The 16,910-nt window shown below is 36.7% G+C and overlaps 1 protein-coding gene across 36 annotated transcripts in view; it reads left to right on the top strand.

Moving 5' to 3' along the window:
• Nucleotides 1–7,713, top strand: part of LOC145537620 (lysine-specific demethylase 6A-like) — a 191,327-nt gene extending 183,614 nt beyond the window's left edge. For 17 of the 36 annotated variants that reach the window (XM_081568361.1, XM_081568338.1, XM_081568341.1 and 14 more), the window contains one exon: nt 104–2,090. In XM_081568361.1, the coding sequence (XP_081424487.1) occupies nt 104–307 (204 nt within the window). In that variant the 3' untranslated portion in view covers nt 308–2,090. Of the gene's footprint in view, nt 1–103 lie in introns of all 36 variants that reach the window. The other 19 variants (XM_081568362.1, XM_081568332.1, XM_081568337.1 and 16 more) reach the window with 3 other exon arrangements.
• Nucleotides 7,714–16,910: the final 9,197 nt, after the last annotated feature.

Here is a 16,910-nt window from a genome sequence, read left to right on the forward strand (position 1 = left end):
GCCATCCACATTTTCATGTAAAGTAGAATTGCCTAGTTTTATAATAGTGGTACAGATAATTTCAGCTATGTCTGCTCAATGCTTTTTCTCTTGTATAAAATAGGTGGAAGTTTTTGATCTTCTTTTTGTCACTAATGAAAGCAATTCTCAAAAGACATACATAGTACATTGCCAAGACTGTGCAAGAAAAGCAAGTGGAAATCTGGACAATTTCGTGGTGCTAGAAGAGTACAAAATGGAGGACCTGATGCAAGTATATGACCAGTTTACATTAGTAAGTGAATTCATTATGTTAGTACATATTTAGCTGTGCTGTGAAGCATCAGTGTTTGTTTTCACTACCTAATTTATAAGAATTAATAAGACATACACATTTTCTATTGGTTCAGTAATAGTGCATAGGAAAAATATTCCTCTTTTTTATACTGGGAAAACCTTTTATCTTTATCAAATCATTGCATATTACTGTTATTCCTTTTCAGTTAGAATGGCATAAATAACATTAATTACATTAAAAATCTTTGTGTACTTTGAGAATATTATCATAATGTTATGCTACTTAATTGACAAAGCCAAATATTGGTTACTTAATTCTGTAGGTATGATCCCCCCAAAAATCAGTATGTTTTTAATACTCCTCTGTTGTCATATGTTAATTATGTTTATTTAAAATATACTTCTTGTTACAAATGTTAAACTCATGGACGTGTTTGATAGTGTTTTACTAATGGTATATAACATGCATGAAACCAAATTCACAATTTTGTACGCTCTGCAACTTTTCGTTTCAAAGACAAGTGCATTTTCTTCTGACTAGAAATGGCTTTGGTTGGGAACACTTATTCATGGCTTGTTAGTATTGTTTAAACGTCTTTTGTTTTAAATGTAGAATTTAATTGAATGGTGCATCCGATTGTTTAAAAGAGAAAAAAAATTTGAGAAATAGGTGCTCTAGCTGAGAAGAGTTCACAGACCATTCACTAGTGAAATTTTAATTGAATTTTTTACAATTTTTTCCACAGTTTTTTTTTTTAGTTTAATATGTCCTATAAATTCTTGTGGTTAAATGATGAAGTACAAAAAAATGAGGGTAATAATTTACAGCTCTTAAGAAATACGGCCCTAAAGGTCACAATAGCATGTTATTGAACTTTAAGACTTTCTTTCTAATTTACTTGGTAAGTACGCTGTAGATTGTTTATAGCCATGAGATAGAGAATAGTTTTGAGGAGTAATAAGATACTGAAACAATTAACATACCTTACTTTTAATTTTAGGCTCCTTCAGTATCATCCTCCTCTTCTTGATACTGGTCCATGAATATTAAATGACACCTTTTCTCATCTTCAGGAAACTTCTGCACCACTGGTTTTATAGCTGCTTAGTAAGAGTGCTGACTGAAAGCTATGTCTATGCAACCTTCCAAGAATATTGTCAATCAACTGGATATAGGAGAGCACTTCTCTGCTCCATGATAGATCTGGCTTTTCTTAATTATCATATGTTTTATGTTTATCTGACAAAACTGACAGTGCCCATTAGACTACTGCTTTGAAGATATCTTTTTTTTTTTTTAATGTTTGTGAACTTACAAATTAGCTTGCATCTGTATTTTATCCTTTCAAAATTTTCTTTGGGAAGATACACTGCCCTCACTGATCATAGTTTTGCTAAGACAGTTAAATTTAAATCTTTGCTCAAGTGTTTTAATGTGAAAAATTAGAGGAGAAAGGTTACTTTTTCTTGTTACTTTTTTTTTTATCACTTTTAAGTTTTTCTGTATTGTTTTGTGCCCATAATGGTTCCAAATTGAAAGTTTTAAAATGTATAATAGCCTAATAGTGAAGATGCAAAGATAATAGGTTGCACATAGACTAAGGAATAAACTTCAGTTTTGTGGTTTTTGTTTCTAATCTTGATACAGATTTACACTATTTATGAATACATATTTATTGCTTGAAAATATTTGTGAATGGTATGTTATTTTTTTCAAGATTTACCTGCCATTAAATATAAGGAGTTCTGTAATTTTAAGCATTACTCCTTTTACATTTCATATGTGTAAATAAAACTTTAAAATTGTACAGAAATTTTACTAAAGTTGTTTCATGTTTAAAGCATTTTCCACTGTTTTAGAGTTTCTGTAAAAACCCAGATTTTGTTTGTTTTCAAATCTTATATATATATTTTATATGTACATATATGTCCACACACATATAACATATATGTATTTATAATACAGTATATAATTATTAAAAGATAAAACAAATTTTTAATTTTTCATCTCTAAAGTAGTTTCAGAGATGCCTTCTATAAAGCGTTGCTTACAAAAGTATGTGTATTTTTAAAGTAAATGTCTTTTATTCTGGTTTGTGAGGTTGCAGTTATTGCAATGATTGCCAATAAATAAGTGCTGGAAAAATATATAGTAGAAAATGAATACTGAAGTTACAATTTTAAAGGAAACATGTAAGTTTGACAAATCTTATTTATTGTGTGAAAGAGATTCAGAATGATGGCCTCTACTATAATAACAAATATATTAAATGACATTTTCTGGAGTTAGGTGACCTAAAATTCCATGATTTTCTGCTAGTACAACATGGTTCAGTGAAGGGAGAGGGAGAATATATTCAAATCCTTTATCACTAGTAAATTTTAACAAGCTCTGTGAAATTTATTTCATGTAAACTACTCTTAATTTTTAACCATTTTATAAACAAAGTACTCTTAATCTTTAACCACTTTATAACAGTTACTGGTTTTCTGCCTATATCTTACTGAAGCATTTGGCCTTTATTCTCATTTTATCACATTTTCTAGGAGATTTTCAGAGAACTTTGGTAAAAGTTCTGTAATGAAGTGAGAATATATAATCCTATCTGATGAAATACCTTCATGTATTTTTTTTTCAAATAACTTTATAAAAATAATTTAAAGATGAAAGTTGTATATATGTTACTACATTTAGGTAATAGTTTTTCAACAATTGAAATCTTAACAGTATCATTTTATATATATAGATATAGATACACATATATATAATTTCAAAAGAAAATACCTATTTTAGTGAAGAAAAAAAGTCCAAGTCATTATTTTAACTGCTGCATATTGTGATTCTCTTGTAAATGTTTTTATGCAAAGGTCATTGGTAATAAAATCAAAACAAACTTTTTTTCAAACAAAGATTAAAATTTAGTCATCAGGACACTTACAAAGTTAATATATTTATATTATAATGTATTTGTGCTCTGAGTTTTTCTTAACTTTGTATTTCTTACAAGGGATCTTATTGTTTCATCTCTTTTTGAGATGGTTTATTGCCAGGGTTCATATAAATTGAATTTACTGAGTTTACCTACACATAAAAAAAATGACTTAGTTTTATTTGGATCATCTGTCAAGAATTTTAAACAGGTATAGAAGTGAAATCACATGTACCAACATCACTTAGAAGTATTCATTTAGATTAAAAAGATCCTCCATTACCTATTTTCTTTCATAAATTTTGTACTGTCCTTTTAAATTGGATTTTGGGACTTCTCTGGTATCTCAGTGGTTAAGAATACACCTGCCAGTGCAGAGGAGATGGTTTAATCCTGGTCAGTGGGATCCCACATGCCTCAGGGCAAGTAAGGCTGTGTGCCAGAACTGAGTCCATGCTCTAGAGCCCAGATACTGCTGCTGAAGCCTGTTTACTGTAAAGCTCATGCTCCACAGCAAGGGAAGTCACTGCACTGAGAAGCCTGAACACTGCAACTGGAGAATAGACCTGACTCGCCACAACTAGGAAAAGCACTCAAAGCAACAAAGAAACAGCACAGCCAAAATATATATATATTTTTAATTTGGAGGTTGTTTTTGTTTTACTGCAGGAGGTAGAATATATATAGAATATATATAAACTCTACCCAGGTAGTTTTTTTTTTTAATTCAGTAAAAACTTGACATACAAAATTAGGTAACTTTCAAGTGTTCAGCGTAGCAATTTACAATTTAAAGGTTATATTCCATTAATAGTTACTGTAAAACATTGGCTATGCCTTTTAGTTGTAAGAACTCAATGTATTTTGTGTGTTAATCCCTTATGATTTGCAAATATTTTCTCCCACTTGTTAGGTTGTCTTGTCATTTTATTGATGGTTATCTTTGTTTTATAAATGTCTTTCTTTTAAATTAGGTTTATATAATGGCTTTTTGCTTTTATTTGTTTTATGTTAGGAGACAAATCCAAAATACTGTGTGATTTATGTCAAGAGTGTTCCACCTAGGTTTTCTTATAGGAGTTTTATGGTTTCCAGCTTGTTTTGTGGTCTAGCATGTGATGTATTCTGGAGAATGTTCCCTGTGCAGTTAAAAGAAAGAATATATAAGTAGGTAAAGAATCTCCTGCAATACAGGACACACAGGAGATGCAGGTTCAATCCATGGGTTGGGAAGATCCATTCTATTTAGGAGGAAAACGGCAACTCACTCCAGTATTCTTTTCTGAAAACTCCCAAGGACGGAGGAGCCTGGCACTCTACAGTCCGAGGATCAAAAAGCATCTGACACAACTGAGTGACTATGCACATATGATAAAAAAAAAAAAATATATATATATATGTATATATAGGTGCACATGGCTTTTGAGTACCCTGGAGTTTATATGTAACTATACACATACACATATATGCATGTACATGATTGAAGTTCCTCTTCTCTTAATTTCAAACTTATTATTAACAATCCTTCATTTTCAGTTCCTTTCCTTCATGTTACTGTATCTGCATCATATTTTACATTTATTTATTTTGTATACCCCTTAACTGTTCAATACGGATATTGAGAAGTTTACTACTTAAAACTCTAATCTTCTAACTTTCTTGTTAGCTTTGTGCATGAATGATTCCGTCCTTTATTATATTTTTGTCTTTGATGATGAGGTTTTTCTTTTCATGATTTTCATTGTTCTTTGCTTTTTCACTTAGAGGAGTTCCTTTAACATTTCCTGTGAGGTTGGTTTGGTAATTCTGAACTTATTTTAGCTTTTGCTTGTGCACAAAATTTTTGATTTCTCCATCAAATCTGAGCAATAGCATGATAGAGTATTCTTGATCAGCTGTAGCCATATGGTAATTCCCTTGAATGTTATTTGTTAATTTTCTTTCACTTTTTATTAATGATGTTCTTAAATTTTTGTCCTTTCCCCCCCCCCCCCACAAGTGTTCCTCTTTGATTTAATCCTGTTTGGGCTCTGCTTCCTGGCTGACTCTTTCACCTCACAGGTTAGGGAAATTTTTAACTGTATTTTTTCAATATGTTCTCAGCCCATTTCTCTTTCTCCCGTATTTGGTACTTCTATAATAGAAAATATTAGTGAACTTGATGTTGTTCCAAGGTCTCTTAAGATGTCCTCATTTCTTTATGTTCAGCATAAGTGATTTTCAGTACTGTGTTTTCCTGTTATCTGATCTGTTCCTCTGTATCTGGTAGGTTTATGTATGTCATTATAGAGGTGCTGTTTTTTAAGAATCACCATGTGTACCCTAGTAGCACATTGCTCACCAGAACAGTATGCTCTAGTGGTGCCTCATAAGAGGGCTAACTTGATCTTTGTGTTGTCAGTCACTGACTGTGGGTGTTCTGGTAAGCTTGGTTGGCTGGATCAAGTTTGTTTTCAGGTACTACCTCATGCAGAAAGCAGGGCTATGGTTTACTCACATCTGGTGTCTGCCCTCTGGTGGGTAGAGCTTGTTCCCAGGGTCTCTGGCTAGACCACCATGGGGTGCTTGAGCCTTGCACCTTTGCACTGTATATGGGTCCTCAGTCCTGGACAGCACTGTGTCCAGAGTTGGTTTCTAGGTTCTGGGGTCTTGACAGGTACAACTCTACCTATGCCCATTTAGTTGCTTGATCTGAGGCACCACAGTACTGGTGCCTACTGGCTAATGGGCTGGTGCAGGATTGTATCCTGTGACTGATAAGCTGGGATGGGGCAGTGATTCCAAAATTATTCCCAACACCATTATCATCATGGTACAAAAAGCTCCATAATTGTCTGCCTCCAGTGACTTATTTCCCAGGCTGGGTTCCATTTACCTCCTGCCTCTCTGGGAGAGTCCCAGATAGCAGGTTCATCTGACCCAGGCTGTTATCAAATGAATGTTTCTATCCTGGATCACAGAGTTTGTGAGTTTTGTATGCATATCATTCTAGGCCTTCTCTGCAGTTAATGAGTTTTTGAGAGGTTTTGCATGAGAATGTTAAATTTGCAATGTTCTTTCTTCTGACATGTTCCGTTTGTTCTTTACACTTTTCCTTGAGGGATATTTCTGAGAAGATCAGGAAAGAAATGCTTTCAGCGTGAACTCAAAGAGTTCAAATGAAAATGCAAATTAAAGGCAAAAGTTTGGGAAGAATGTTGGGGAATCAAGATTGCCAGGAGAAATATAAATAACCTCAGATATGCAGGTGACACCACCCTTATGGCAGAAAGTGAAGAAGAACTAAAGAGCCTCTTGATGAAAGTGAAAGAGGAGAGTGAAAAAGTTGACTTAAAGCTCAACATTCAGAAAACTAAGATCATAGCATCCAGTCCCATCACTTCATGGCAGATGGATGGGGAAACAGTGGCTGACTTTATTTTGGGGGGCTCCAAAATCACTGCAGATGGTAACTGCAGCCATGAAATTAAAAGACATTTACTCCTTGGAAGGAAAGTTATGACCAACCTAAACAGCATATTGAAAAGCAGAGACATTCTTTGTCAACAAAGGTCCGTCTAGTCAAGGCTATGTGAGAGTTGGACTGTGAAGAAAGCTGAGTGCCACAAAATTGATGCTTTTGAACTGTGGTGTTGGAGAAGACTCTTGAGAGTCCCTTGGACTGCAAGGAGATCCAATCAATCCATCCTAAAGGAGATCAGTCCTGGGTGTTCATTGGAAGGACTGATGTTGAAGCTGAAACTCCAATACTTTGTCCACTTGATGGGAAGAGTTGACTCATTGGAAAAGACCCTGATGCTCGGAAGGATTGAGGGCAGGAAGAGAAGGGGACGACAGAGGATGAGATGGTTGGATGGCATCACCAACTCGACATAGGTGGACTCCAGGAATTGGTGATGGACAGGGAAGCCTGGCGTGCTGCGGTTCATGGAGTCACAAAGCGTTGGACATGACTGAGCAACCGAACTGAACTGAGGAATGGGACAAAATGATCAAGAAATGCCTCCCAAAATATGGTCAAATTTATAACCATGAGAGGACCCTGTCAGGTACAAATTGGCACTTGCCCTGGGAGCATGCCATCTGCCTCTACAAGGATTAGATCATGTGCTGGTGTAGCTGCTGACCCTTCAACACCAGCTCAGGGTGGAGAGCAGAAATGAGCCATCTGTGCTCTGGGAAAACTGGAAGAAGAGGTTTCATATAGTTAGATATTCTCAGGAGTGATTCTATGAGTGCAATTCTTGGTATCTTCTTATATCTAGAGAAACACGAAAATCTTTCATGGTGATAACTGTCTCTCATGACTAGCAAAACCCACAATACTATTAGAAACCTTTTTGAAAAATATGTACTTGATTGCATATAGTCCCCATTCATCAAAATCACATATATACTGACCTTCCACCTGCCTCTTTGGAGCAGTCTCTCAGAGGTATCTGAGGTGCTGTCTCCTGAGCTTCAGTCCTCATTTTGCCCCCAAATAAAACTTAGATTGTAAGTCTCACATTGTGCCTTTTTTTTTAAGTCAGTACTAAGTATTTAAAGAGAACTTTTAGTTAAAATACAAGTAACAGAAGAAAATACATTTAATATCTGTAATTGACAGAAGGTTTATATCCAGAATATATAAAGAGCTCTCACTAATCATTCGGAAAAGCCCACAAGGGAAAAAACCACTAAGTAAAGCCAATAACACCTCTAAATTTTAATCAGTTGAATTAAAAAAACAACAACAACAAACTAGGAATCCAGCTATCTGGGGTAAGAAAACCCAGTGGATAAAATGAAGACTTGACAGAAATAAACACACCCAAATTGTATTAAGTCGCTGATAAGACTGATTTTGAAAGCACCAGAAACTAGATAAGGTTTCAATCATGGCCTTGCCACAATATAGTTCTCGCTACCATCCTCAAAATAATTTCTTTTCTTTTCCTTTTATTATTTTTTTTGTGGGGGTGGATGGCTCTGGTTTGTGGGAAGTCAAAATCTATCTTAGTCCCTTGCATAACTTTCAACCCTATTTTTTAAAATTTTAAACACATTTCTTCCTGTGAGGGAGGTGGCTGGCTCCCAAAAGGTGGCACTGAGAAGCAGGGTAGAGAAGTTCAGTGGGAACAACGCAGCTGGGTTCCCCACCCCCTGCACACCAGGGTGTGTCACAAGTGACTGCAGTGGCTTCCAGTTTAGCCTCTTTCTCTGGCCACAAAAAGAGCCCTTCTGCTTTCTTCTCTCTTTATCATCATTCATATCTCAAATAAGAGGCTCAAAAAGACTCCAAGGGGAACTGTGCCTCAAATTCACATGTTTCTCCCCTCCACACAATAGAGGATCTTAAGCTGCTTTTTTTTTCAAGTGGGGGAGAGAGAAGCAGGGGAAAAGCCAGGCTGATCTTAGCAACAGCATGTGAATGTAATGATGTACTTCCCTCAATGTTTTTCCATTGTCTTAAAGCAACCCTCCTCTCAAAACTCATTAGAAAATAATGCATTATTAGATAATCAAGTAAATTTCTTGACTAAAGTAATTACTGTAGATGAAAATTTTCATCTGCTACATCAGTAAACAAGGGATGTTGCAGCTATCAAGCCAGCAGCCACTGCAGCTACCCTCCAACTGTGCATCCTGAGGGTACTCAGGATGGAGAAAAACAGGATACTGGCCCAAGATAGCTGAAGGGCACATTAAAGGAATGATACCAATGATCCTTGACTTTTGCATCTTCTCATACATAGCTGCTGCCGCTGCTGGTAAGTCACTTCAGTCGTGTCCGACTCTGTGCAACCCCAGAGACGGCAGCCCACCAGGCTGCACCATCCCTGGGATTCTCCAGGCAAGAACACTGGAGTGGGTTGCCATTTCCTTCTCCAACGCATGAAAGTGGAAAGTGAAAAGTGAAAGTGAAGTCGCTCAGTCGTGTCTGACTCTCAGTGACCCCATGGACTGCAGCCTACCAGTCTCCTCTGTCCATGGGATTTTCCAGGCAAGAGAAAGTTCTCAATTCATTAGCCAGAACTGTATGATTTTCATTAATTAATAGTAATTTTTGATATTCTGACTACCATGATTTTGTTCCTATATATCCTGGCTCTACTCTGACCTCTGTAGCAGTCCCCCAGGGATACGTTTTCACTTTTATGTCAACAGATTCCTGTTAAGGTAGCCAACTGGAGGAAGAGTGTCGGGTCAGCCTCCTACCAAACTGCTTAACCTACACCACTCAGTATTTTTTAAGTGAGCAAATTCCAGTGTTGAGATAACAGTGAAAATTTATCCACAACACATTAAACGTTAAAATGGGAAATAGATTCCCCTCAAACAGAAAAAAGGGGTGTCAGAAACCCAACCCCTAACCAACATGCCAATCAGATTCATGTATGTAAATGAGAGCTGTACAAAAGAACTTATACTTGCAAGTACTTACATAATTTGGAATTAAAGGAAATACTGTACTAGCAGAGGCCTATTGTGCCCATCTACTTCCTCAAGAGAGTCTAGACAAATTTGAGTCAGTCTCTCCTGGTTCTCAGATCACCTGGTTATTCGCTCATAATTGTAGTTTTATTTTGTAATGTCTAGCAGGTATCTGGCTTCCCGGTTGAAAGGCATAGGGAAGTGACCCCCTAGTTGAAAAATGGAAGTTACACTGAAATACCAGACCAACAATTAGCTGGGTTAATAGTTAGGCCAATTAATCAAGTTAAAAGATTTACAAAAGAGCCTGAGTCCCTTAGCTCAACCCCTCACTGTAGGCCCAAGAAACTTTCTTACAAAAGTGGTCAGAGGATAAAAGTATGGAAAGCTCAGGATTTCTTGCAAAACCAAGGCTTGTGTCCTAACAGAAACTAAAACATAAAGAATTGAAGCCTTATAAAAATTGGTGTATTTAAATAAGTTATATATAAGATTATAATATCATTTTTGCTTTATTATATTTTAGAATAACATGTCCCACCATAGAATGCTTTCTGTGCTTAGTATTTAAAGATGGGGCATAAGGAGCTTGCCCCTCAGTAAATATGAGTTAAATTTTCTGAGACTGAACAATATGAAGTAAAAGTGGGGAGAACTATTCAGGGACTAATAAAAATGAATTACTATAGAGATTTTGCTCAGGGTCTAAGCCTGTGCCCTCAGAAAAATAATCCTTGTTGAATGACTTGTACAAATTTTAGAAGGTATGAAAAACAAACCTAAAATTCTAGAACACAGAACTCGAATTTCAGTTTAGTTGGAATTCTTCTCACTGGTTTAGAAAACAAAATGAAAGAAAATACAATTTAGCAAATCAATCTTTTAATATAATTTAGGCTGCAAGCCAGTTATTTGGAAAGTTAAAAGCAAAAGCAACTCTCGTTTCCTTACAAATGTCTACAAATCAAAAATGTAAATACAATCCACAATAACCTGAGACTGAAGCTTAATAGATCAATCAGGTGGAACATGAAACCAAAGGTGGAGAAAAAGAGAAAAGATGACCTTTTTAATTTCAAACTGCTGGAAAAGCTCCCTCATTCAAAATCTAATTCATTCTCTACTTAAGGGATTATCAGAGACACATACAAATCTAAAAGTGTTTTCCAAAAGTAGTAAATGCTTACATTGTCTGAGCAAGGACATTTAATACATTCCAGGTGTTATTTATAAATTAATAAATTTATATAGTTATAACTTCATAACTAAGTTTTAGAAGTGAAGCTGTGAGGTCTGTAATGATGTTACAATCTTATATAAACCCCATTTAAATATGACAATTATTTATAAGGTTTCATTTCAATTCTTTATCTTTTAGTTTCTATTAGGGCCCAAGCCTTGTCTTTGCAAGAAATCCTTTAGCTTTCCTTACTTTTATCCTCTAGTTTTGTCTGTTTATATGTTGTATGAGTACATAACACATGAGACAGCAGATTTATAAAAGAGCTCTATTTTAGCAAGCACTTATAGTCCTGGGTTTTGTCAGAAGGTGCAAGCTGTCAGTGGTGCCACCATCCCCTGCCATATATTCATTCCCCACATCCTCCAGCTCCAGTTATTTCCCTCTTGGACTGCTCAGCAGCTCCAGCACATTTCTGGCATGGAATCCAGGTCCATACAGAACCCAAACCTGGATTGGTGTTTCTTCCCTCCATTGTTACTAAACTGCCTCAGCCTCTGAAAGAAGGGTGGTGTGACTCCTAACCCTGAATCCCACCTGAACTCATGGCTGCACCAATGCTGCCTATCAGTGGAGCCTGCCAGCCAATGCTCCATCTGCCCTCTGGGTCACATGCAAGAAGGGAAGACAAAATGGAAAAATGGAAGACACTGAGGTCACTATTCCCATGAACACACCAAAATCACAAAAATTTCTGAACAGCAATAAGTAAAAGGGGCTGGAAAGTGAACCAAAAAAAGATTTTCTAAATCCAAACACAGAAAAAAAATCACAAGATGGGAGAAGGGAAAACTCACACCAGAGGTGAAGATACAAATACCCAAAATGAAAAAAAAAAAAAAAAAAAACAAATACCCAAAATGAAAAATATACTAGAAGAAAATAAATCATAAAGATCAGGGTAGAAATATATGAAACAGAAACAAAAAACCAAAACACAAAGTAGGAGAAAAGATCAGTGAAACTAAAAGCTTACTCTTTGAAAAGATAAACAAAATTGGTAAACATTTAGTCAGACTCCTCAAGAAAAAAGAAAAAAAAAGAGAAGACTCAATTAAATTAGAAATGAGAAAAAGTTTATAACCAACATCACAGAAATACAAAGGATCATACAAGACAAACAGCGATATACCAACAAAACAGACAGCTTAGAAATGGACACCTTCTTAGAAAAGTACAGCTGAGGTGGGAGATAGATGCGCTCCAGATTAGAAATTCACAATTAGCCTTCTCTTTGCATTTCCTGAGGCAAGAGATAGGTGGGCTCCAGTTGAGGACTTTACAACCAGCCCGATGTTTACTCTTGGAAATAGAAGTAACAATAGAAACAGGGCAAATAGCCACTCTTTGTATCCTGTAAATATCTCAAGGGAGTGATCATGGTAATTACAAAGATGCTTCCGAGTAAAAGATAAGGTGGAGGTGATGGAGTTTCAGTTGAGCTATTTCAAATATTGAAAGATGATGCTGTGAAAGTGCTGCACACACCCTCCTCCAGGGCATCTTCCTGATCCAGGGATGGAACTCACAGCTCCTGCAGTGCAGCAGAATCTTTGTCACTGAGCCACCAAGGGAACTCATAGAAAAGTCCTACTTAAACATAATAAAAACTATACATGACAAACCCAGAACTAACACCACACTCAGTGGTGAAAATTTTAAAGACTTTATGCTAAAAATTGGTTCCTAAGTGGCACTAGTGGTAAAGAACCTGCATGCCATGGGTTCAATCCCTAGGTCAAGAAGATCTCCTAAAGAAAGAAACGGAAACCCACCTCATGTGTTTCCTGGAAAATCCCACAGATAGAGGAGCCTAACAAGCTACAGTCCATGGGATCACAAAAAATCAGACACAACTGAAACAACTTAGTAAGAGTGCTAAGAAAGGAAACAAAACAAGAAGATCCACTCTCACCACTTATATTCAACATAGTGTTAGAAGCCCTAGCCACAATAAATTATAAAAGAAATAAAAGGAATAAATGTTGGAAAAGAAAAAAATTAAACTATCATTGTTTGAGATGAAAAGACATCCTAAAGATACTATCAGAAAACTACTAAAGCTCATCAATAAATTTGGTAAGTTAGAATACAAAATTAACACACAGAAATTCATTGCATATCTATACACTAACAATGACAGATCAAAATGAGAAATTAAGAAAATCTCATTTGCCATTGAATCAAAAAGAATTAGATACCTACCCTATGTAAGTGTTAACCTACCCTCCTATACTTTGAAAATTATAACACGCTGTTGAAAGAAATTGAAGCCAACACAAATAAATGAAAAATATGCCTTGATCTTGGATTTGGAGACTCAATACTGTGAAAATTAATTTACTACCAAAGACAATCTACAAATTCAATGCATTTTTGAATTTTATCAAATTACCAATTGCATTTTTCACAGACTGAGAACAAAAAATTCAAATTTTTGTTTAAATTAGACGCTCAGCAGCCAAAACAATCTTAAGAAAGAAAAACAGAGCTGAAAGAATAGTCATTAAGACAGTATAGTGTTGGCATTAAAACAGACATATAGACCAAAGGAACATTATAGAAAGCACACAGATAAACTGTCACACTGCAACTCATCTTTGACAAAGGAGGCAAGAATATATAATGGAGAAAAGACAATCTCTTCAATAAGTGGTGTTTATTGAAGGGGAAAGTGGACAGCTACATGTAAGAGAATGAAGTTAGAATACTCCCTTAACATCATACATAAAAATAAACTCAAACTGGATTAAAGAACTGAATGTGAGCCCAGAAACTATAAAACTCTTAGAGGTAAATATAGGAAGCACATTCTTTGATATAAATTGCAGAAAAGTCCTCTTTGAGTCATCTGAAAAAATGGTAATAAAAACAAGGATAAATAGATGGATCCTAGTTAAATTTAACAAGTTTTTGAAGAGGAAAAGAAACCATACACACAAAAAGAGTGACAGCCTACAGAATGAGAGAAAATATTTGCAAATGATGTCACTGACATTTGGAGATCCGTTCTCCAAATTATACAAATAGCTCAATATTAAAAGATGTAAACAACCAAAACAACCAAAGCAAAAAATGGGCAGAAGACCTAAACAGACATTTCTCCAAGAAGATACACAAATGACCAAACATACATGAAAATATGCTCAACGTCGCTCATTACTAGAGCAATGTAAGTCAAAACTGCAATGTGTTTTGTAACATACCATCTTACACATTTAGGATGGCCATGACCAAAAACTCACTCCAGTACTCCTGCCTCGAAAATCCTGTGGACGGAGGAGCCTGGTAGGCTGCAGTCCATGGAGTCGCAAAGAGTCGGACACGACTGAGCGACTTCACTTTCACTTTTCACTTTCATGCACTGGAGAAGGAAATGGCAACCCACTCCAGTATTCTTGCCTAGAATGCCAGGGACGGCGGAGCCTGGTGGGCTGCCATCTATGGCTCAAGTGACTTAGCAGCAGCAGCAGTCACCAAAAAGTCTATAAATAACAAATGCTGGAGAAGGTGTGGAGAAAAGGAACCCTCCAACACAGTTGGTGAGAATGTAAATTGCAACAACACTATGGAGAACAGTTTGGAGGTCCCATAAAAAACTAAAAATATAGCTACAGTATGATCCAGAATCCCTATTCCTGGGCATATATCCAAAGGACATGTTGTAGTGTGAATTATTAATTTCTTTCTTTTCACTGCCATTATCATTTTATAATCTCAGGAGCAATGTTCAGGGCTTCCAGTCCAGTTCAATTGCTCAGTCATTTCTTACTCTTTGCAACTCCATGAACTGCAGCACACCAGGCCTGTCTGTCCATCACCAACTCCCAGAGTTTACCCAAACTCATGTCCATTGAGCCGGTGAGGCCATCCAGCCATCTATCTCATCTTCTGCCATCCCCTTCTCCTACCCTCAATCTTTCCCAGCATCAGAATCTTTCCCAGCATCAGGGTCTTTTCAGATGAGTCAGCTTTTTGCATCAGGTGGCCAAAGTATTGGAGTTTCAGCTTTAGCATAAGTCCTTCCACTGAATATTCAGAACTGATCTGCTTTAAGATAGACTAGTTGGATTTCCTTGCAGTCCAAGCGACTCTCAAGAGTCTTCTCCAACACCACAGTTCAAAAGCATCAATTCTTCAGTGCTCAGCTTTCTTTATAGTCCAACTCTCCATACATGACCACTGGAAAAACCATAGCCTTGACTAGATGGACCTTTGTTGACAAATAATGTCTCTGCTTTTTAATACGCTGTCTAGGCTGGTCATAACTTTCCTTCCAAGGAGTAAGTATCTTTTAATTTCATGGCTGCAGTCACCATCTGCAGTGATATTGGAGCCCCAGAAAATAAAGTTAGCCACTGTTTCTAAGGTTTTCCCGTCCATTTGCCATGAAGTGATGGGACTGGATGCCATGATCTTAGTTTTCTGAATGTTGAGCTTTAAGTCAACTTTTTCACTCTCCTCTTTCACTTTCATCAAGAAGCTCTTTAGTTCTTCTTTACTTTCTGCCATAAGGTTGGTGTCATCTGCATATCTGAGGCTATTGATAGTTCACCCAGCAATCTTGATTCCAGCTTGTGCTTCTTCCAGCCCAGCATTTCTCATGATGTACTTGCATAGAAGTTAAATAAGCAGGGTGACAATATACAGCCTTGACATACTCCTTTTCCTATTTGGAACCAGTCTGTTGTTCCATGTCTAATTCTAACTGTTGTCTCCTGACCTGCATACAGATTTCTTAGGAGGCAGGTCAGGTGGTCTGGTATTCCCATTTCTTTCAGAATTTCCCACAGTTTATTGTGATCCACACAGTGAAGGCTTTGGCATAGTCAATAAAGCAGAAATAGATGTTTTTCTGGAACTCTCTTGCTTTTTCGATGATCCAGTGGATGTTGGCAATTTGATCTCTGGTTCCTCTGCCTTTTCGAAAACCAGCTTGAACATCTGGAAGTTCACGGTTCACGTATTGCTGAAGCCTGGCTTGGAGAATTTTGAGCATTACTTTACTAGCATGTGAGATGAGTGCAATTGTACAGTAGTTTGAACATTCTTTGGCGTTGACTTTCTTTGGGATTGGAATGAAAACTGACCTTTTCTAGTCCTGTGGCCATTGCTGAGTTTTCCAAATTTGCTGGCATATTGAGTGAAGCACTTTCACAGCGTCATCATTCAGGATTTGAAATAGCTCAACTGGATTTCCATCACCTCCACTAGGTTTGTTCCTAGTGATGCTTCCTAAGGCCCATTTGACTTCACCTTCCAGGATGTCTGGCTCTAGGTGAGTGATCACACCATCGTGATTATCTGGGTCATGAATAACTTTTTTGTACAGTCCTTCTGTGTATTCTTGCCACCTCTTCTTAATATCTTCTGCTTCTGTTAGGTCCATACCATTTCTGTCCTTTATTGAGCCCATCTTTGCATGAAATGTTCCCTTGTTGTCACTCAGTTTCTTGAAGAGATCTCTAGTCTTTCCCTTTCTATTATTTTCCTCTATTTCTTTGCACTGATCACTGAAGAAGGCTTTCTTATCTCTCCTTGCTATTCTTTGGAACTGCATTCAGATGGGAATACCTTTCCTTTTCTCCTTTGCTCTTTGCTTCTCCTCTTTTCATAGCTATTTGTAAGGCCTCCTTAGACAGCCATTTTACTTTATTTGCATTTCTTTTTCTTGGGCATGGTCTTGCTCCCTGTCTCCTGTACAATGTCACGAACCTCCATCCATAGTTCAACAGGCATTCTGTCTATCAGATCTAGTCCCTTAAATCTATTTGTCACTTCCACTATATAATCATAAGGGATTTGACTTAGGTCATACCTGAATGGTCTAGTGCTTTCCCTACTTTCTTCAATTTAAGTCTGAATTTGGCAATAAGCAGTTCATGATCTGAGCCACAGTCCGCTCCCGGTCTTGTTTTTGCTGACTGTATAGAGCTTCTCCATCTTTGGCTGCAAAGAGTATAATCAATCTGATTTCGGTGTTGATCATCTGATGATGTCCATGTGTAGAGTCTTCTCTTGTGTTGTTGGAAGAGGGCGTTTGCTAT

The sequence above is a fragment of the Giraffa tippelskirchi genome, chromosome Y, assembly GCF_054371585.1.
Source record: "Giraffa tippelskirchi isolate mGirTip1 chromosome Y, T2T-mGirTip1v1.2.pri, whole genome shotgun sequence".
Taxonomy (NCBI): domain Eukaryota; kingdom Metazoa; phylum Chordata; class Mammalia; order Artiodactyla; family Giraffidae; genus Giraffa; species Giraffa tippelskirchi.